The sequence below is a fragment of the Scatophagus argus genome, chromosome 2 (assembly GCF_020382885.2).
Source record: "Scatophagus argus isolate fScaArg1 chromosome 2, fScaArg1.pri, whole genome shotgun sequence".
NCBI lineage: Eukaryota > Metazoa > Chordata > Actinopteri > Scatophagidae > Scatophagus > Scatophagus argus.
The window spans coordinates 7182335-7205985 of record NC_058494.1 but is presented as its reverse complement, the minus strand read 5'-3'; the positions used below and the strand labels follow the sequence as shown (position 1 = coordinate 7205985).

Genomic DNA, 23651 nt, shown 5'->3' with positions numbered 1-23651 from the left:
TGAACCACTCATTGACAAACCTGTTCATTTACACACACACATTGCGGTGTGAAGCGGGCGTGAAGGGGAGAGCGCAGCACATCTGACTGGCAATGTAGGAGGGAGTTCCCGGAAACCTCTTCGTGATGTGACGTTTGCCAGCAAAACTGACCATATATGGACAGACGTATGTACGTCAATACGGAAACAATCCTACGCCGGGGAAGCAAGCAGCTGCTGTCGCTGTAAACTTAAAATGCTGACCAGAAAGATAGTTGACAACAGTGACCCTATTTTAACAAGAATTAATATAGTACTTTTTCAGAGGTGCAATTTTTAAGTACACACAACTTCGAGAAGAAACAACACCACATATTCCTCGGTTTCATAACTTCATTTACTTAAATATATACTGTACAAGTAAAAAACAAAAAAAACATAAAACAGGCTCACCAGGTTCAACCTGACAAACACAAATAACTTACATGAGAATGAATCACAAATTAAAGTAAAATGTAAACAGGCAAAGCCAAGACGACACTTTTAATAACTTGTTCAAAAATGCCCGAAGTGTTTTAGTCTTGTGTGATTTCTGTGTAGGCTACTTTTCTTTCAGCCAAAGAAGCCACAATGATCCAGTTCTTTCAAAGTCTAAAGACATTGTTCAATGTGTTGTCAGTGCAGTTGTTGTCCAGTGTTTTCCAAAGTGCATCTCTTCAAAAAGATTTCACTTTGGGCGCTAACATGAGCTGGCAGCCACTGCTCACATGTGTCATGACTTTCTGTTTGAGTTGGGCCACCTGCTCTCGCAGCAGAGAGGCCGTGCTTGAAAGTCCGGCGTTGTCCGTTTTCAGAACTTTAACCTTGTCCTCCAGGCGAGAGATGCGCTCCAGCTTGCGCCTCCGACACTTGGAGGCTGCGAGCCGGTTCCTCAGCCGCTTGCGCTCTGCTTTGATCCGCTCCTGGTTCTCCATGTCGAGAGGCGACAGCGGCGGAGACGCGCTGTCGCTGTTTTGCATGTCGGGGACCGTCTGAGGCTCCTCTTTCAAGCCGCCGAACCGCTGCGAGTGGATGCCCATGCCGGCCAAGGGGTGCTGGAAATGGTGTGATCCGTGCGCAACGCCCTGTGGGTGCTGGTGGTACTGGTGGTGCGGCAGGTAGCTGATAGTGGTGGAGGGATAGCTGGCTGCGGATGACAGGCTGGGGTTCGTGGCGCAGCTGCCAAGGGTGGTGTACTCGAGCGGTTCTGGTTGCATGGATGAGCCGAACACGGAGGCTGGCGCCGAGCAGGGAACGCCACCGGTGCCGATGGACACGTTTGGAGGAGCCATCTGGTTCATCTTGTGTAGGTCGTCCAGCGCTTTCACAAAACCGTCAGCAAAGCCCTCCTGCTCCTCTGTGATCCCGCGGTTGTAGAGGTAATGAGCAGGTGTCGGTGTTGTAGTAATGACCCCGTTGCTGTTTTGGATGATCAGTCGCTCCAGCTCAGGAGAAGCGAGTTTCAGAGAGCCAACGTCCGCCGTCCCCGCTGAATAGAAATCACTGTCGGCGCGCAGGTGCTGGGACTTGAAGTTTGAGTTCCGATATGAATCGGAGAAGTTCAAGTTCATATTCTGCTTTAGCAGTTTGTAGTCTGGCAGAGCTGCGCCTGGATGGCCATAAGCAGAAAGAAACGAGTCGTCATAAAAAGGTTGTTCCATTATTGTGGACATATTTCAAATCAGACAGTCAAATACAAGAGTGCGCTGCAAAGATGCTGTTTGGACACCGAAGCTTCAGTGTCCCAATTGATTCAAGCTCCAGCACAAAGTCCCGCTGTATTATTATAGGCTACTGAAGATCAAATCTATCAAAAACAGAGCAAAACTTCCAAAATAGTGGAACTGTACCGTAGCCTACCAAGTCGTCGATTTGTACCTTTAGTTGGAGTCCAGTGACTAATACAGATGTTTTCAATCCACTCGTAAGTACGGGAATCTTTTCTGCTCTGAGTCTGAGCTTCCCTTCTGTTTCCTTGTTAGTGACATGCGCCCGACGAGCTATGTTGCATTTATACTGCATGCGTTCCAACCAGCCTGCTGATTGGTTGTTTACTCCGTGGTCCCCGCCTCCGGGATGTCAAATAGACGATGACGTTATTGCCAGGAACACAGGACTGTAAACAAGACGAGGCCTATTCGGCGTGGGGAAAAACTCAGGCCAGGTAAGTGCACAGAACACCTCAAGCGTACAACCACGCTCCTTTCGTTTATTAACAACTCATGTTAAAAGTGTGTCTCACAGTTCAAAGCCATCCAAAAACAAAATAAGCCTTTTTTTTTTTTAAATCAACCTCAGTCAAAACCAACCACAACTACTTTCAGCCTGACAAGTGAACAATCTCACATTGAAAATATAAAGTTTGGTGGTGGTGCGTGTGATCTAAAGTGATATCGGTCAGTCCATATTAGGATATCCTGGCGCACCAGTTCCTCCCTAACAGGAGCGGGAAACCAATCCCATCCTGGCGCGCTTCCAGTTCTTCGGGATGTGGGAGGCGGAGGAGGCGCACTGCTGCCCTCCTTCAGCCCGCAGGCAGGGAGAGGATGGGTAGGTGGTGTGAAGTTTGGGCGCGTTGTCTTCGTCGTTAAAAATGCATAATGCGCAATGAGTGTTTGGCAAGGGAAGACATATGCTCCGGGTGTCAGACAGAACTCTGCAGGCTAGACATGTGAATAAGAGCCTAATAGTAATAATAAAGACAACATTTAAAGGTAATGTCCAGGTTGGTCTAAAGGGCCACTCGATGAGGGAAAAAGATAATAGTCAGCAAATAAGCTAAGTGTTGCTCAACTAAAACTGCTGTAATTGATCTTGTGGGAATGAGGTAATTGTATCATTAAAAATTAAAACATAGAAGCAGCAGCTGATGTCTAACTGGTGCTGACTCAGGCCACTAATTCAATGTTGTGATTGTTTTTATGAAGTACACTGAACCTAACACGTTACTATAGAAATAATATACAAACAGATGACGGAGTCTTGAAGTTATGTGAGAGTAAAGACGTACCCCTGAACTGAACACCTGTTTGACAGAGAGACGGCTTTGTTTTTTCACGTGGTAAAGACCCCTGAATCACTTCCCAGAGGGCCATGCGCACAGGCATGTTCATATAGTCTGGTTTGATTTTCTAACCTTCTGTTTGTACCTGTCTTTAGGTCACGTGTGTCTGGCTTTTTGTCTCATTATGGCAGCACCTTATCTCTCATTGTTTTATCCGTTGAAACAAAACATACAACACATACAACAACACTGTTCTCAAAGTTGCTGCTCATGAAAATTAACTCGACTTTTGACATTTTGAGGTGGAAACTAGGGAGGCACTTAAAACACATGCACAGAGAAATTATATTCAGCTGTAAATTATCATGATTGCTACTTGTAGAACTGAAAACTGAAAGTCATGGTGGTCTCACTCCTGTATAAGCTGTGATGTTTATCAGATTGGTGTTAACAACTTAAACCCAGATTTTAAAAACTAAAGAATGGGCAAAATTAGAGCTGAGATATCCAAACCTTTAGCCCTTGTGTGGGTCAAACTCCAGAACAGCCGAATCCTACATTTCCCATAATGCAATATTACGACATTGTTCTTTATAAGAAGAGAAATGTCCACTGTCCACTCCTCTAACTCCACACTCCCAGTCTGTACACTGGCATTCCGATATAGAAGTTAACACTCAAGCTAACCCTGATGACTTCACTATGACATCATCTGGGTTATTATCCCAAACTTGACAAAGCCCCACAGAGAGCCATAGAAAAGAGTATGCAGCTACTTTCACAGGCTGAGCAATACCCTGAAAATGAATAACCTGACCTTCATTTGTACAGCTGGTGGAGTGGCCTTTTAATGTGTATGTGATGGGTATCTGGCCATATTTACTGGACATTTGATAGTCAATTTGAATTGTCTCTTATCCAGACAAAGCATTTTGCTTTAACATGTTAGGTTTTTGAAACATCTGAGGCAAAATCAGTTGTATCCTGTGAACTTCCTCAGTTTGTGGTTTCCTCAGTTTAGCCACCCGTCCTGCAGTTGTCAGTTTGGGCTGAGCTCCGCCTACTGAAGCAGTGGTGTGATGTGCTCTTCAGGTCTCCTGTTAGTGAGAAGAAACTAGAGGGGATGCAGAGAAACCAAAGTAATTTCACAGAAACAGAATGAAGTATCACTCAGTTCCAGTTTCAGAGAGACCTCAGGTCAATATGGTCACTGCTTTGAGAGATTGCAAAACTGTGACCTCTCATTCTACTCTTGCATCATATATGATACTGATAATTTGCAGATTTGATCATATTTATATATTCTTAGTCTATTTTTTTTATTTCATGTGATTGAGTATCTCTTGCGTTACGCCACATTAAGTGAGGACAACACAAAAGTCTTCATGTGGCTGATTGTTGCTAAATTTGCATGTGCTAGAAACTCTACTGTGGGATCTTTACATGTGACTTTCCTATTTGAGACCCATAATTGGCTCTGAGGCTTTGAACAATTTCTTGCTCACATGCACATGATTATATGGGGCAATGCACCGAAATTCAGAGAAGCACAGTTCAAACACCTCATACATGCAATTCTGTCACTTTCTTTGAGTGCTGGTGTGATTCAGTTTGACAGATGGGACGATGAAGAGCAAAAGCAGAAGCAGAAATATGAAGAAAACAAACGTGAAAGCACAGAGGAGCATATAGGCGCCTGTGGTTGAGCCATGAAAAGACACTCTCTGTCCTTCATTGGCTGTTGGTTTATCGCTGAGGTACTTGAGAACCATTGGCTGCACCCTGAGGTGAGCTGTGGGAAGTACAAGCCTCCTCACTGCTATACTAGTATATAAAAAGTACTCTTTTAATACCTCGACAAAAAGAAAAATGTCCTAGGTACACAAAACGGGGTATTTGTTTTCCTTCCTTTCACACAGTGCTGCTACAGAAAAAGTCACTAACAATGCCATTTGTATGGTTTAAACACAAGTGCGTCGAAAAAGTATCAAAGTAATGATACTTTTGACAACCTTCAATTGTATTGGATGTCATTTATAAGAAGTACTTAATGTCAACCTCACACTTTGTTCAGTTATGAGTCATGCTTCCAAAATATTAGTTTTTATTACTGAGAACTGGATGATCTGGAACCAGCTACTGACGTTTCACCAGTCAGTGTGAGACAAAAACTTGTTTGGTCTCTGTATGCCATATAGTTGCTTCACGAACTTCTAAACTTTTGTCAGAAAAGGACAAATGTGAAGAACGCCTGAAAGCTGCTGATGTTCATTTGGCCTTCATCACGACTTTAACTCCCTCCCTTCCTTCATGCTTTCCACGACATCCTCTGCAGCCTATTCAGGCACTAAAACAGTTGACTGGCTTTATTAAATGAACCAGAAGTAACGACTCTCCTGTGTCTTTGGCAAGGTCTTCCACGCTGGAAGCTCGATGACCTGGAAGCGGCCTGTAGGTGTGGTGAGTCAGGTAGGGGTGTTCACCAGGGCAAAAAGCTGGCTGTCCCCGCAAGGAGAGGACAGCTCACTCCCTCACACAGTGTATTGAGTTAGAAGACTTAATATGCTCCTCTAAGTGTGTGTGGGTCACTTAAATTAATGCTAACAAGCAATTCCCCCTGCTACTCCATGAACTGAACCCCATCCCTGCACCAAAAGCCTTTTGCTTCTTCTTCCCCCCTATTTGTTATTTGGCTGCCTGTGGGAAATTGAACTGCCTTGTGCATGTAATCGCTTTAATGAAGGCATGTTTAATCAGCATATTCTTCGTCTGTAGCTCCCAGATAGTGCCAAGGAGCCTTGTAGCGACGAGAGACCTTTAGCACAAGACAAGATGATTGCTGGGGCCAAATGAGTGTGGCAGGAAAAGACAGTCGGACCCAGCTGTCCCCCCAGGCTGACATAACGCATATGGAGCTGTCCTTCCCACTTCCCCTCCATCTACACGGATGTTTAAACTCCCTGTCACTCTGGCAGTCCATAAAAAAAAGGCAAACAGCAGGAAGTTGGGGATTTAATTAGGTCTAATCTGATTTTACATGCCCATTTGGTTTATTAATTGAGCTGGCTCATTGTTGCTTTTTTTGTTTTAAAGGGACAAAAAATGAGAACATAATTATGAGTGGGGGATGCAACTGTGAGCATAACGGTGTTAACAATGAGATTAGCTCGATATATTTCAGTCAACTCTATAGGAGGCTGTGGCCCTCTTTGTCTTATTCTGATTAATTACAAAGAAACAAGACGTAGAGTTCACAGCCATTTGAAGCACAAGGTTAACATGCTGATGTTTGGCAGGTATAATGCTTACTGTGTTCACCATTGTAGTTCAGCATGCTAACATTTGCTCATTAGCGTTAACACATGGTCATAAACCAAAATATTGAACAAATCTATGCTAATCAAAGTCAGGAGTTCAGCACAGTCGTTAGGATTCATCCTCTGGGGGGGTCAGGACTGTCTAAATGACATTTTGTGTCAGTCCATCCAATAGTTGTTGAAAGCAGTGGACAGACCTTTCTGTCTCTAAAGCCATGCCATTAGTGTGTCAAGAACCCTGTTTTATTTAACTTCAGCTGTTAAATCTCTGTATGTTCATTCATCAGTGTAATGCGTTGACTTCGACATCAACATTGACATCAACGTGATGTTTTGATGCATGCATTTACCAAAAAAGAAAAGACTCTTTATGGCTCATATGGGAGAGGTAGCTGGAGTGGATATGTACCACAACAAAAAAGTGTAAAACAAAAGACTTTGTCAAAGTAAACACAACAGTTAAGTGACAGAGCTGACTAAGGATCCGAACAGCCAAATCTTTCCCGCAATCGCACGTAAGCAGGACACTTTTGTTCTGAAACTGTGAGGGCTGATAAACTGTAACTGATTAAAAATGTTGCTCACAGTTGTATGACATAGAGTCATCTAACATAGTTCAGCCTGAGCTCATAAGTGGATTCAGATTTATTCTAAACTGGTGGATCAGGGAGGAGAGGTGGGATGTTCCTCTGTCTGACGCTAACTGGGAGTTCCTCTTTGTGTCAAATAGGAGAAGTGAATGTGAGGTGGCAGGAGACCAGGGTGTGGAGGATTTGGCTCCACCACATTTTCATTTCCTCAATAAGTTGTGGTAATGAGCCAACTGTGGTGCCACAGTGTGAATGTGTATATGTCAATAGTTAGCTCTGCAAATAGTGTAAGCACATTAACTGAAATATATGAATTAAGCTACACATACATCAGAATGAATGCAGATATGAGTTTAGGCCTGTGCATGCTTTGAGAAGCCGTCCTCCAATAGGACAGGTACTAGTGGATGTGCAGCTCTTTACACAATGTTAACTTAGATGTTAGATTTTTAATTTGATTAATCTAGATAAGTTACATATTGGACTCCACGTGAGGTGAATTTTGCAGTCTACTCCTTGTGTGTACCCATGACACATTATGTTGCATATCTCCCATCAATTTTAGGTTCTCAGAAGAGGCTGTGTTTAAGATGAACTCCCCTGACTGCACACATCAGTCTGTTTTCAGGTCTTGGAAAGTATTATTGTATAGGCTATGTGAATTAAGTTGTATAAAGCCAAAAGGAGGAGCTGCACCAAATTTGACAAATCAAGTGAAGTCACTTGAGTTGGTTGTGTTTGATGAAGTTTGAAAACGAAAAAAAATCTAAGGGTGTGGAGTAACAAAGAAGTGAGCGTCACACACCTCTGCAGCCTGCTCCTCATCTGTGCATGCGGCTACATTAGCCATGGCTGGCATGATACGCATCTCTGACAAACTATCAGTGGTCGATTTGTTTACTCGTTTTCTGGTTTTTTTTTCCTTCAGCACCAAGACACCAATAGAATGTGTGGAATAAAAAATCTCTGGTTCTGCTTGTTTGGTACCATTTAAAAAGACAAATCCACCGTGAGTGTGACAGTGTTCTAGGAATACAATGCTAAATAAGTGGAGTAGTTTACTCTTTTAAGTGTTGGGTTGTTTTTCATTATCATTCAAGATAATGGATAGCCTTGAAATTTTCTCTATGCAGTTTAACCTTGTGCAGATGGCTCTCCTGCACTGCAGATCTGCAGCATTCCTCTACCAAACTCCTGAGACAATCAAGAGAAAGTGAAAATACGTAGTGTCCTGTGAAGAAGAGAGCTCATTCACAAGGGCAGATTGTAACGTTAATCACAGTAGCTGGTAAATGACTTGGCGCATTTACTCTCAACGTGTACAATGAGAAGCTGTGGTTTTGGTTTGAGGTTTGAACCTCACAACCTACACAATTTCCCAGCAAGTAATTTAAATGAGAAATGGTAGCTATGTTTATCTTTCAGTGCCGAGATGGTACAGTTAATGGTAGATTATGTTACTGATTTGGCAAACTTGGTTTCTATAGTAGGAGTTTGAAACCCAAACAACACATCCAGGAACAGGAACAGATTTCCAACAATGATTCTCTTTCCAATTTATCCCATGTTTCACCCCAAAATCAAAAATACATATTTTTCCTCTTCCCTGTAGTGCTTATTCATCCATCTTGATCCATTTGGTGTGAGTTGAGTTTTGGACATGTCGGCTATAGAGATGTCTGCCTTCTGTCAAATGTAAAGGAACTAGATAGCAATTTGTTTGTGGTGCTCAAAGTGCCAAAAACCCCCACTCGGCAGGAAAGCATCTTTCCAGAAATCATGACCCGGTTACTCGAAATAATTCACAGACTTTGTTGTGAACAGTTTCATGTAGGAACGTTTTCTTTCCGTATCACCGTGCAGAAGGAAGCATGCATCTACCCATGGATGAGAGGCAAACTAATTTAGCTAAGCTAACCTTACAGCTCAGCTGAGGGGGATGCCCTGTCACAAGAACAAGCATCTCCCCCATGAGTAGATGCATGTTTCCTTCTGCGTGTGATGAGATGTAGTTTGGTAAAAAGACAATAGCGCTATAGTGGTAATAAATGTCAGCAACCCACAACCAATGTGCCACATTAGCTTGTATACCTTGTGATTAAAATCTGTCTACTCTTTTTCTTCCTGCATGTCTGCTAACTGCATCCCTCACTTCAACGGAGGGCACCTGCATTATGAGAAATGTTTATCAGAGACACAAAGTAAAGGACAGTGTGTCTAATCATGTGGTTACTGGTGAGATCAATGGTGCGAGTTCGACTGAAACTGTGTAGGCGCGCTGGGTGCATTCTGATGCTCTCACTGCCGCTGATCATCATTGAGACTCAGCACTTCTACACTCCGTTGCTTCCTGGAAATAAAGCACAGAGACGTGAGCAGAAGTAAATGCTGTGATACGGCTGCCTGAATATACTTGTTATCACGAATTTCTGAGTCTTATATAACTTGTGTAAAAGTAAGCAGAAAGACAGAGCAGTTTTTTTTTTTGATTTATGTGGGTGAACTGTTACAGTATTTAACTCCCAATGATTGCCCCAAACCACAGAGGAATTCTTCAAAGTCCCCCATTCATTCATTCATTATAACAGTGAGTAGACCACACTGAACCACAGAGGAAAATATAGTTTGATAATGGAGTAAACTGATGTCCACCCATAGATTACCAATTTACAGTTTGGTTTAATTACAGTCAGGTCATACTTTAAAAACTTAAAATTCTCACTCTGTCAATGTACAAATATTTACATTTGTCAAGTATTTAGAATCCCTAATGCAACTGCATCACGATATATCAGAGTTATAATATTATACACATAGCATAACACTAACAATATTAATTTCATAATCAAAAGGCTATAGTGAGAGGGATTACAGTCATAATACATGCTAAGTTAATCTCCTAATTAGTCATTCAAGCCCCTCAAACTTTCATTTGAATTCAACAGACAGAGGCGTTTCACACGACATCATTATTTACTGTCTGTTTCGCAGCAATGTAGAGATGACACCAGCAAGCAAAGCCCACTTCTATTTTATTTACCAGAAGTGGTTCACCAGCTTGGGTTTTCACACACACTCACATATACATTCACACACAAACACACACTCACACACAGACGGGAACTTTCCTGTCAAAGGATAGTTGTTTTCATACTAAGAAAGCCAAATGAGTGAGAACAAAGTCAGTCAAAGGTGATTCCTTTTTATATCTATGTACAATGACTGGCTTCACTTAAGGCGAGAAGTGTGCTGCTGGATAATTTCTATCCACCAGTCTGTATACAAATATGAAACAGCGAGTAGAGGCATTTTAGTCCTTGTGTGAGCAGATGTTGCTGCCTTACTGCTCCTTCATTTACTGTATGTGATGTTTTCAGTCCTTGTACTGACGTGTGGGTATGTGAGATTATTCTGTGCGTGAACCTTTTGTGCTGAGGTATCTTTTATCTCATGACTCTATGATGTAAAAAGAATTTCCTGATAAGTTAGTCACCATCATATTGCAGCCCACAGATTACACCCCACGTTTAGTGCAACACAAGCCTAAAGGTAAACTGTATGGGTGGAAGTGTTGGCCAGTTGACCGCTAACAGCATGCACCAAAGGGAAAGATATGCTAAATGCCAAATTACATACATTAGTAAGTCATTTTAATCCCACAACATTAAACACTGCTGTTCATGAGAACAACAAACCACAAACAGTTATTGTAAACATTTGAGACTCATTTGTATACATTCACATTCTCGGTTCAGTCCCCCAAATAACATGACACATATGTGTACACTCACACATGCACATGAGACATTTTGTTTTTGTGTGTTGTTACTGTGTAGATTCCACAGCAATTGTCTTGTGAGGGGTGAGACTGAATATTTATATGTTAAAAGACCTTAAATCTTTTATCAACAGTGGACTTGAGAAAACTGAACTCATGATTTGGCTCTGAAGGCTCTTAAATTTTCATTTTTTTTGATATTAACACCTTGTTTAAAGCAAGACTAAATACACTTTAAAAGTAAAATAAACACAAAGTTCCTCCTACAAATTAATAGCTAATAGAGAAGCAATAAAAGACACCTTTTCTCAAAGTAGCACACGTGAGGTTTTGATGGCTGCAGCCTCAATCAGTCTGGTGTGGCCAGTAGCTTATGCTGCTTAATTTTAGCAGAAATAAATTCTATTGTGTAACTGACTGGAAGATCTTATCTACTTGCTTTACTGTTGCATTACACTTTATAATAATAATAATAATAATAAATTGATTTATATAGCAGCTTTCAAAAATCAGGTTGCCAAAGTGCTTACAAATAATTTAGAAACAAAACCAACAAATTATATACAAATAGAGAGCAATAAACAAAATATAAATAGACAATTGGTTGGAGATTTAAAATGAAAGGTAAAAGAACAGCAAATGAAAAAGAAAAATGATTGACAAAAAAATATAGGAATTATCCAATTTAAAACCAATAAGCTGAAAGGGACGATAAAAAGACAACATCACATAAAAACCAGTCTTTAAAAGTGGGTTTTGAGAAGTGATGTAAAAGAAGTCATCTTGTAAGCCTTATCGCCTCGTGAAGGTCTTTCCAAAGCTGAGGGGCTCTGACAGTAACAGCCTGATCACCTTTAGTTTTTAACCTCGACTGTGGAATGACCAGAAGGTCAGCTCAGCTTCTTGGATCACCTGGTCTCAATGGAAGGTACATCTGTGTGTCATCTGCATAGCAGTGAAAAGAGACACTGTATCTTTGAATTATTTAGAGAATAACATAGGACCTAAAATTGAGTGGTTTGTGTGGGCTGTTGATGATGTATATTCACCTGTGATTTTAATACTTTATCCCAAGTCGCCAAGTCGACAGTTTAAAAGTGTAAAACATAATTAAGGCAGACCACTTGTCAGAACGACAAGATTTGCACAACACCACAGTTTTCTTTCTTTTTTCTAACTTTCTTTCTTTCTTTTTTTACAACATAGCTGCTGTAAATCAGCTAATGTAGTTGGCATGCCCACCTCTTCAGCAGTCAGTTGCAAAGAGGCAGTGGTGAGTAAGGAGAAAGATGAATATTTGCTTTTGCAGCAACTTTATTAGTTCTAATGTACTTCATTATTTGACAGTCTAATTTTGTGTGACTAGAGACTGGCAGACACACAGTCAAGCAGAGACATTGATTTTATTAGACACACTAGCCAATGCACATACTACATGATTCTTCATCTCCAATGCAAATGTTAAATGATACAGCAAAGATTTTATCAAATCATGTTTTAATCAATATTCAATAAATATAAATGGTCTATAAAAGGTGTGATTTTTCTTTTCACCTGTGCCTTATCCTCATTTGTTTTTAAATTTAACACCAACTTGTCATAGCTCTCATCTGTTTTTATGGCATAATTTTGAGAGTTGCACCCTTCTCATATTTACTCCCCTTACGTTCCCATGAGAGCAAAGGGGAAAGACAACCACAGCATGGGGGAAATGCAGAGTCATTTGTAAGTCATCAGTTCTCAAAAAAAAAAACATCCCCTCTGCAGAGGCACCGAAATCCAGAAGTGGTGAGCACTTCATTTTTAGCATTTCTAACAATGAGGTGAACCATATGTAAAAGAAGTTTTAGTAGAACATTTAGTTTCATTTCAGGAAAGATGCAGATAATACAAATACACAACATATATTAGTAGTCAGAGGTGATACGCCTTCCCATGGTGTTCAGTAATCTGTCAGGTAGCGGTAGAGACAGGCGTGACTGGGTGAGGTCTGGTGACACTTTCATCAGTACTCATTGGCGTGAAACCACTAATATATAGAGACTGAGAGAGAGAGGTTTTAGTCACACAACCACAAGCTACTCAATTCTGTCTGGCAGTGAAACGGTTAAACTGCACTTTTGCTTTTTCTGCCTCCCAGCTGTCGGGTATTACTGGTGGAGTCTGGTGCCCAGAAATGAGGTGGAGGGTGTTATCACTCAATCAGATGGGTATGATAGTAACCATCAGGCATTGTGTAAAAAAGATCTCAGCTTGGCTTTGAGTTTTTATCTGCAAAACAACCTCCTTTTGTTCCTTGTATCTTGTTCTCTCTCTTCTCTATCTATCTGTCCATCCTTCTGTCTATTTGTTTGACTGACTCTTTTCAGTCCCTGTGTATCCATGCATTAAGTGTGTGCTGCTGAGCGTGCTATTTGCCCTTGAGGTGTTTTTCATGTAGATATTGGTGGCACAAGTAGTGGATTTAAAATTCTGCCCAGGGGCAACACTTGACCCTTGCTTGCATTGCAGGAACAGATAGGTGCATACACAGTAATGATGAGTCTTCTTTTCATGTAGCTGCATGAGCAAACCAAATACACAAGTATGACGTTGTTGTTCTTCAGACACTCGGCTAATTGACCCCTTGCTAAACCCTGCTGTTCTTCCATTATAACCATGCTAGATGCAGGTGCAGTTTGCAGTGATAACAGTTACAGATTTAACTCTGGAGGTTTTAATTTTTAAATGAGACTTGTGCTTACAAACATGTAAGTTGAAAAAAATGTCTTTTTTCCCCTCTAGGGTGGCAAAGTCAAGTCACGTTGTGCATTCAGTCAGCATTCTTGGTGCCAAAACCTTTAAGGACGGCCTAACCCTGAGCTTTCTTTGGTTTAATCTCAAAAATGCTTGTTTGATATGATTGGATGAACAACATTTCACGCTCACTGACTATTCTTTACTTGACCTCATCATGTTAGGAAAAAAATTGCCCGCTGTAAGTTTTAAGCTAGTTAGCCAAACTTGCTAATGTTTTGTATTGCGCATGAATTATAGCAGATAAACACAACCTTTAATCCATTGCTAAAAAGACGCCATGTTTAGAGGTCATTTTGGTCCAAAAAATCACAGGAATCCCAACTGTGTTTTAATTAACAAGACCATAACGGCCAGCATTGTAATTGACCCATTATAATCAATCTAATGACTCAGCTGAGCTGGAGTCCAACAGCACCTCTCCGCCAAACACAGACCACTTCTTCTCAGGTGTGGATTTGGTTTTTTATTTTTATTTTTTCATTCACAAAACAAGATAGAGAAAAGCTCTTATGGTTTCATGGTAAAAATGCCAGCTCCAGTTTCTCATGGCCAGTAGTAGATAGATTGATCGATTGAGCATAATTAACTTTTTCATCACTCGAAATTCATTTGGCACTCTTATCCAAAGCAACTTGAGCTTTCATCATCACATACAAGAAGAGCTGTAGGTTTTAATCAAATGTCCTAAGTTAGTGTTTTTACATTAGCACATGTAAGACATTAAAATACACGAAGTTAAAAAGCCACAGTCTTTCAGAATAGCCAATCAGTTCTCTCAACATGTCCGCTTTTCAGTTTAGCATCTTGTTTTTATAGGCTGCTCATGTAAGTACACATCAGACAAGCCCCTTCACTGTCCGTTTTTAAAACACGTCTTAAGACCCATTTTTATTCCTTGGCTTTTAATCCAGCATGAGACCCTGTTTCTGTTTTTGCTTTAATATTATTTTAACATTGTTTTATCGTATATTATTGTTTTTATATTGTTCTTTGTTTTATATGTCTTATTTCATGTTCTATTTTATGTACAGCACTTTGTGTCAGCTGCAGCTGTTTTTAAAGGGCTTTATAAATAAAGTTGAGTTGAGTTGAGTTGAATCAGTGTCTTTGCAGTCTTTTTAAAAACCCAGATCTTCATTTATCAAATGTGTGGGAGCGGAGCATCTCATATAAATATGATTACCACTGATTATAGTACTTGAAAAGTGCTGTGAGTGAGACTGTGGTCCACAGTGAGAGTGGCTCTCATTCATAACAGACTGAAACACACTGAGTTACTAACCTCACATCCTGTGCCAAATGAAGCAGGAAATGTTTGATTTCCTGTAGTGAAGTGTAGGTGGGGGCTATTGTGTGTTTGTGTGTGGGTACATCTGACACTTTGACAGCGTGTGTTTGGATATGCATGTCCACATTTCATCTAAACATGAAGATCTATTAACCAGAGTATACTTTTCTTAGAAGGATCCTCTGAGAATAGCCCCTAATTAAATACATTAAATTAGAACATCCTGTTTCTTTTTCAGGGCTAACAGCTTCCTCTTGACAATTGCTAGGCTGCCACAGATGTGGTCGGGTCATTAGCAAGTTGGAAATTACAGAGAAGTGTAAAGTTGACTCTTATCAGCAAATCTAAGTAAAGAAGTGCAGCTGATAGTGTCAAATCCATCCATATTTGTGGTTAGTTCATTGCCTACTGTCCCAAAATGACGTCAATGAATTTCTAAGCAATTAGATGATCTGAGAAAACTTGACACATTGACAATATTATGTGACTGTGTTGCCAAACAAATTCAGACCTCTATTGGCACCTCAGGGCCTTTGAAACCTCTAGTGCGTTTTTAATCACACCCTTGTCTGTCCTTCGAGTTACGTGTGGTTGAATTGTGGTAGACTGAATGGTGTTTCAAAAAACGTAATCAAAATGCTGCCTTTTTTCATACAGCATGAACAAAGTAGTCTCTCCGCAACTGACGCAAAACTGTCAGTTTCATCAGCATAAATGACATTGTTTTGTAATTAAGGCCACACCCCTCTTGACTAACAAGCTTTTAACAGTTTCGTTGAACACACATGCACAGATGAAACACACACACATATACGCAACTGCTACCTCTGAGCCCGAAAATACTATACTGTTGTCCAGGAAACAGCCAAAGCCTATCAAAGTGTGCGTAGTGTGTGTGTGTGTGTGTGTGTGTGTGTGCAAGAGAGAGAGAGAGAGAGAGAGAGAGCATTTGTGCATCTTGGAATAGCTTCAGTGACGCATACATTTGCTCGCAAACCCCATGCCAGCTAACCGCCCTCTTTCACCTCCCCATTTTCTGTTACATACATCCATCCATCTGTCATCTTTTCCTCCTTTCCTTTCTTTTCCTGTTTTCTTCTTGTGTCTTTCTTCTCCCCTTCTCTCTCCCCATCTCATCTCATCTCATCTCATCTCATTCATTCCTCTCTCTTCATGGAAAAATGTGAAGCTCCACAAAGATCTAGACATTTCCCCAAACCCAGTGACTGATTTCTGTCATTTTCATTTTATTAGCTTAAAACCCCTACGTGAAACTAGAGTGGAAACAAATCAACAAACAAACCAATCCTGCTACTCTGTGCTGGAATGATTAAAATGTTATTTTTTAATAGAAGAATGCACCACATGCTGCCAAAGCTTGTTAGTTCGTGATATCAGTGTTAGCAGCTCTGCTTATGAGCCATGTAAGGTTTATTTTTACAGACAGTAAAATCCCATGAGGGAGTGATGACTTCATATTGTCTCTGATTAATGGTTCTACATGAGGATGGGGGGGTGGATGGAAAACTCAGCCAAATCCCTTCTGCTCCATCCCTTCAAGGCATCTACAGCCTACATTAATACAACAACCATGATCTGGTGGCCAACTTTAATTTTATTTTCATATCTATCTGCTGAGTGAGAAGTGAGAAGCAATGTGATATGTGATCTTATTATTGACCTTATGATTATCACCACAAATGTTGTTTGCTTGGTTTTTAGGCTGCATCTGCTAATGTAAATTCATACTGACATGACAACAGCAATATTTAAATACTATTTAAATATCTTATTAATCCTTAATCCATCATCAAAGACAGCCTTAGTGCTCCATTCCTGATAAATATAAACTTAATCTTCAGTGTTCACATTCTCACTTTAAAGGCTCCTGATAATAATAAAATGAGCTATATGGGATTGATTCATGTTTAACAAGACACCCACACAAAATTTTAGACAAGAAAAAAACTCATTTATATTTATATATATATATATATATTTAAATTCATGTGATCACACATCACAAGATAACATGTCACCAGATCTCTCAGCTTTTTGTATGAAGTGACTTCAGAAATACATTTTATCCTAGTTTAGTCCAGCTGATTTAAACCTCACCTGAAATATAACAACACTGAGGACCTCACATCCACAGGAATTCAGAAGACTGCAATGAATAAAGTTTGCCACGTTTTGGCAAGTGTTTGCGTGTATGTGAGAGTTTGTGATGTGTGTGTGTGTGTGTGTGTGTGTGTGTGTGTGTGTGTGTGTGTGTGTGTGTGTGACTCGCTCTGAGTCACTGTTGTGCCCCTGGGTGCACAGCTAGGGCAGTGCAGAAGGATTTTGTGTGTGAGTGTGTGTTTGAGAGTATGCAAGTGTATGCATTTGTGTGCAAATTAACATCCATACATTTGTGCATGTGTGTGTGTGTGTGTGTGTGTAAGAGAGAGTGAGTGTGTGCTGACTTGTCCTGCGGAGCTGCCCAGGCCTGAATACCCTCCCCCTGATGACTCAAGACCATGACAGCATCCAAAACTGAATCTTTGTTTATTATTCATTTATTTTGAACCATCCTTTTCTTACAAATATGTTCATCTTTTAAAGTTTGATTTTGTAGACATTTTACCAACTCATTACAGCTGATCCTATTTTCAAGAACACACACATCCACCATCTTAAATCCATTCTTTCAAAGGATAAGTCTGCTTTAATTCTTATTGTCAACAAATCACCAAAACCAACATTAAATTGATTCCAGGAGGGAGTATGATCCAGCGTATGAGGTCTGTGACACAGGCCAATACGCATGTTGTCTAAACTATTAAAAACACTCATCAGTGAGCCACCCTGTTACTCTGTGTGACATGTTTCGTCATTAGCATGTTGTATTTTGAGTTGATCCCACATACAGTCATGCTGCCAAAAATACTCACTAGAGCATAAAATGTGTATCAGTCCACTGTTGAAAATAGTTCCTAAAAATGCACTTAATTCTCCTGTTAGATTAACATTTGCTAAAAACACCCAGCTGTTTAAAGATATTTGTAAGCCTCATAAAAGTGAAAATGCATTTTTATGACCTGTTTTGAAAGATGGAACAAACTGACTGTGGATCCATCCATCCATCCATTTTCTATACCACTTGTCTGTCAGGGTCTGACTGGGGATTTGTGGACAATAAAAAAATTTATAACAATAACCAAGAACTTGATGATGAATAAAATTAAGGTTAAAATGACAAATTGTCAACAACAAGTACAAAACGTCCTGAGCCAGCTGGACCAAATCATGTGATCTGCCATTAATCAGGCCACCTGCTGAGTGTGAACAGATTTGACTGGTCGCTGGTCCACCTGAACTTCAGAGTGTGAGTCAGTCCCACCAGCAGGGGAGTTGATACAGAACAGATACCATGGGCTCCTCCTCACACTGCTAGCGTGTGTTTAATTGGAAACCCACTGTCTTGTGACTCAGGATGCTGCCTGTGAACGGAACGGAAAACCTGCATCATTTTGTGGGGTTCTCAGCCTGTTTTGGGGGGCCTCTGTCTGGACTGATGGGAGGCGATGGAAAAATGGAAAGAAAGAGGAGCGAAGGAGAGTTCCCACAGAGGGTGTTTTTTCAATTTAACTTTACAGTAAAATCTTTTCCTGGCATCACTGTGGGGGAAAAAAACACGATAGTGGTTTATTACAAACACTCAGCTGTAATTAAATGTGTGGCTTTCATGATGGGAGTACATTATGAGTGATTATATGTGTCATTTTGTGGTTATGAGTGTTAAAAGTTTAAATGTTCTGACCATTAAAACAGTTAATTAAGATGTGTGGCAATACTGCTTTAACATCAATACAAAATGATCGATGAAATTGTTTTATCAGGAACAAACTACTAATATGACCTGCAGTTGAACTAAGTAGATGAAAGTGTTGATCACTTTGAGGCGAGTCCTCATGTGTCACAGTCAGTGAATGACTTGTTTGAGTAACGACTGAACAAATAGCAATGGGGGGATGATAGGAGGAGAGCAGCACCTTCAACAGCATTTCACTGAGGGGACCCACAGAGGTTAAAAGCTCCACGTGGAGACATTCAAAGACGACGCGTCTGAAACTAAAAAGGGCCCATTTCAAACTGCTCCAGTGACTCACGGCTCCTTTTCCTGACTTTACGGGAAGTGGAATGTGTTTTTAATTCTTCAGTTTTCTCTCCTCCTCCTCATTTGGTGGACTAGGGTCAATGTTTGTCTGTCTGTGTGAATGTTGTGGTGTGTCTGTTTGTTCATGTGTGTGTCTCCAGTCTACACTTCAGGGCAGATAGCCCAAATTATCTCACTGGTGTCTGGAGAGAGTTAGTAAAGCCACTCAGACTGAAAGTGTGGTTAAAGTGGGTCAGCTAAGTCCAAAGCTCTAGCTTAACCAGTATGTAGAGAGAGCTAATATTGTAGTCAATCAGGTAATTGATCACTTTACATTTAAAATACAAGGAATTTTTAAACTAATAGTTGGACATTTTGCTTTCATGCAGAGTTAGTTGAGAAGATCAATAGAGCGCTCCCATTAACATGCTATATTTCAAATGATTAATCCATACAAAAACTGAAATTTATATTGGGGGTCCTGCTGTGCTGGACTATGCCTTGGACTGGACCAGTGACTTCCTGAAGGTTTCGTGACGACTAAATTTTCAGCACATACCACAAATAAGTGAAGTACAAGCTTAAAACCACCGCGCAGTCAATTAAACCTTTTCGTCAGACTTCTGCCTTTTTATGTCTTTCAGTTCTCGGTGAAGAAATATGTACATTAATTTACCTCTCAAAGTCTCTAATTAGCCTCAAATATGGACAAATTTTCTACTGTCCTTTAAAAAATAGTCAGGATTCTTTTAAAAATGAATATTCCTGTTACAGAAACCTGAAGACATATGCATATGACATCATGTATAACATACTTAATTATAGAGTGATAATCTAAGTATAATTACTAAATCAGTCTATCGTCAAATTTGTCTAGAAAAATGTGTGAATTTGGGCTAAATGTATACAAATGACTCAAGTTGACTGATTTTCTCTGCAATCCTTAACATACTCATACTCAAACATAACATACTTACAGCTTGTATCACCAGGCTTCATGTTACAAATAATGTAATTGCCAATAAAAATCACATTATGTTCAGAAAATCAGTGTCAATCACATACATCACTGCTCCATCAAATACAATGTTGCTTTTCTTGTTTGTGTTACACTGCAGATGTACTTCTCTTGTTCTTCAGTAGCTCAGCAATGCTTCTGTCACCTTACAGCAGTAAATACAGACTCTTGTTCTGTTGCCCCGTGGCTGTTGTCAGTCAAAAGCATCACCTTCTGCCCAGACTGGCTTCCTTGGAAAGTCTTGGCCTATTTCTGTTTGTCTTGACTAGGGTTTTTCCAGCCTGAGGAGACTATTTTGGTCAGATAAATACAATGTTGTTTCGGGAGCGGGGGAGGGGGGGTGAGGTGCAGATGAGATCACCTCTCAAGGCTCCTGAGCTGCAAAACAACGTGCAGCAAGACAAGACAAGAACTGCCGTGAACGCAGGCGGAAAATAAAGGCTTCGGAAATTATTGACATCCCGTCCTGGATTCAGGTCAGCCTGAGGCGAGGAGTGGGGAGAGAACCTGTTCCACTGTCTCTCAGGATCATGGCTAGGGAGATCTGTGGAGAACATTTGTGATTGTAAGACATATTGCTTTGTGCAGCAGAAAAGAAGGAAACATGTTTAATAACCGCTGAGTGTACTTTAAGGCCTTCACCACAGGGCAGACCAGACACGTCTGTATTTGTTACATGATTAGTTTTGTGTGTGTGGCTGTGAGGCCATGGGAAAATGAGGCTCACGACTGAAGTTTTATTTTTTTCCCTGGAAGGGAGGGGGCGTACTACAGTAAAGTTCTTTCTTGCATGGTGAGAGTGTCTGTCTTTCTTGCTGCCTCACCGTCTGTCTGTTGTGTCTGTCTGTTGTGTCTGTGTTTTGACAATGGGAATGACTTGTACTGCAGTTATCTTCTGATCAGTGGGTACGAGTGAGTGTGTGGGTGTGTGTTGCCTTGTACACTCATGTCTGTCTATGTGTGTGTGTGTGTGCGTGTGTGAATGAGAGTTTATTGCTATGTGGTTGTCTGCGGTTTCAGCCAGGTGTGGTGGTAGTCGGATGGGTGTTTGCGTGTGCTGTAAAGTACAACACCTTTTATGGTACATAAACTTGAATATTTCCATTTTCATACTACTTCATACTACTCCTCCACAATACTGCGCTTGTTCTACCACTTATCTGACAGAGCGAGTTACTAGTTACTTTTCAGATTAAAATTTGACATGAAAGCAAAAAAATGACCCTTCTTTGGGGGCTTGTGACCCCTAAAGCATGAAGTTGTTGCCCCCCTGTCACTTTTTAGGTTCAAAGAGCAATTAGTACATATTGGTGGGGGAGGTCCTGCTGTGCAGAGTTGGGTCCTGCTGGGTACCACTGATTTAAACTTCCTAAATGAATATAACTAAAGTAGCACACACTCACACACACTGATTGAAGTAAGCTACCACACCGGGTGCTGGCCTCACCACCAGGAGCAGTTCTTGGTTCGTTCTCTTGTCCAAGGCTGCATAGGGACAGAAGGAGGTGGAGATCACACTACCAACTCTGTGATCAGTGGAAGACTCTCAGCTGTCCTACTAGCAACATTTAATGTAGCTACAACAGTACAATGCCACTTACAGATATTACACATATGTAATACCACTTAATATTAGTCTTAATAGTAATTTATCTGCTCAATATTTACTTTTACTTTCAATACTTAAAGTACATTTGGATGATATTTTTTGGGGCAGTTAACAAAATTCCATTTTACCAGCATGTCTAAAGCTAACTAATTATGTTGTTTGTTAAATGTATAAAAAGCATAAAACATGACAAACTGTGTCATTAGTGGGGAATTTACTTGACTTGGGCCGAGTCCTTCTGTCACCGAATCATCCATCCATCCATTTTCTATACCACTTATCCATCAGGGTCGTCGTGGCGGGGCTGGAGCCTATCCCACCTGACTACAGACAAGAGGCGGGGTACACCCTGGACTGTCAATCACAGGGCTGACACACAGACAACCACATACACTTACAGCTGGGAGCAATGTAGAGTAGCCAGTTAACCTAATGTGCATGTTTTGGGGATTGTGGGTGAAAACCCACACAGGCACAGGGAGAACATGCAAACCCCACACAGAAGGCTCAGATTCAAACCTGGAACTGCTGTGAGGCGACAGCACTAACCACTGCAACACCACGCTGCCTTGTCACCGAATCACATAATCCAAAACTAATCCTGTTTTCATTTTCACTGTTTTTGTTTGGATGAACAAGCAACATACAACATGTTAATCGGGGAGATTTATAGAGGTTGGTTGGCAGATTTTTATTACCTTTGGACAGAGGTATGCTAGCTGTGGTAGCAGTCTGATCTCTTGTAGGGTGTCAAATAATGCTGTTTGTCACTTCCCTCAGCATCTTGTGCAGGTGCAGAAGGTACCCTTTAGTGTCTGGATGGGACACACCACGCTTTAAACTAGCTCCAGTGCAAACCCACCTGCACCAGTGTGAGATGATCAGAGCAGCTGCACGGCCCAGTGCAGTTTCTAAAGCGAGAAAGTCCCAAGATAGGTGCAGGGTTGAGTGGATGGTTTCACACAGAGCATGAACACTTGACTTTCACCAAGGAGACCTGGCTTCACATCCCGTGTGAAACCAACTGTCACCCATCTTTTCCTTAACCCTTATGAAGCAGTTTTTGTGCCTAAACTTAACCAAAGTGGTGTTTCATTTTAACCAAGTGTTAGAAGAGCCTTATAGGAGGAAGGGTTTACATATAGCACACAGACACTAAAGGGTACCCTTTAGTGTGCCCTTCCTGTGCATTGGGATGAGATACCAAGAGGCCTGACAAAATGACATCAGTATCTGATGAGCTGAAAAGAGAACATATTGGTGGTAGATTCATATTTATTTAGAATGCAGGATTTACAAGGTTCAGTTTATGTGTCAGTATTTTTACTTGTTTATTCTGAGAAAGAAAGCTGAAGACAAATCTAAGTTTTGACATGTTTTTAAGCTAGGTGTGTGTGTGTGTGTGTGTGTGTGTCTGTGTGTGTGTGAATGTGTGTATAAACCCTCATACATCTGGAGCTCCTTAAAGAGTGTGTGGGCGCAAGGAGTTATGTGGCAAAATGAGGTCATCATCGCACTTGATTTATGTGACATACACGATTACTTACACTCCTATGACTTCGCCAGTGTCTCTGCTACAGCATGAATAATACATGTCCCTGCCGAAAGATGACATCTTTCACTTTCTCCTCTCTCATCTGCTGTTTTACAAAGTTTACTTCATCATTAGTGAACCATGTTGTGTAGGTTTGTCCCAGTTTTGTGTCCAGTTTACCTGCCATCTTTAATCCAGTTCAACATGTTCAGCCCTCACATTGGTAGTTTAAGAAATTGCACAACAGGAAGCGTGAATGACTGTGTATGTGGACGTGAGTGCGTATGTGCGTACGTGTTTCCTAGAGGATGCCACACCCTAGTTTAGAAAAGTGATTGACATGTGGTTATCATTTTGCTCGTGGTTCATTGTGTAACCGTTGTCTTAACACAGGTGTCAAACTGACTCACAAAATAAATATTGATACGTGCAGTAAAACTCCATTTCGGCTTTTTCAGAGACATGCAGTGATTTGCTTGCAGCACAGAAATCCAACTGTCCACCAGAGAACAATAGACATGGATGGGTGGTGGATCACATCCCGGATGTGCTTTTGAC

General features: G+C 40.8%; 1 protein-coding gene across 3 annotated transcripts; it reads right to left on the bottom strand.

The window, feature by feature from the left end:
- Positions 1–358: 358 nt before the first annotated feature.
- Positions 359–2034, bottom strand: LOC124067160 (transcription factor jun-B-like). 3 transcript variants are annotated; one of them, XM_046404298.1, is made up of 2 exons: positions 1897–2034; positions 359–1627 (listed from the first exon to the last, which is right to left on the bottom strand). In XM_046404298.1, the coding sequence occupies exon 2, from the start codon at positions 1587–1589 to the stop codon at positions 696–698; it is 894 nt and encodes a 297-aa protein (XP_046260254.1). In that variant the 5' UTR covers positions 1590–1627; positions 1897–2034; the 3' UTR covers positions 359–695. The 3 variants fall into 3 exon arrangements, with proteins under 3 accessions (XP_046260254.1, XP_046260262.1, XP_046260245.1); XM_046404306.1 differs by having other exon boundaries at positions 1879–2019; XM_046404289.1 differs by having other exon boundaries at positions 359–2010.
- Between the last annotated feature and the right edge of the window lie 21617 nt (positions 2035–23651).

Bases quoted from the DNA above. Each gene is read 5' to 3' on its own strand.
- LOC124067160 (XM_046404289.1), bottom strand. From the start codon at position 1,691: ATGTCCACAATAATGGAACAACCTTTTTATGACGACTCGTTTCTTTCT.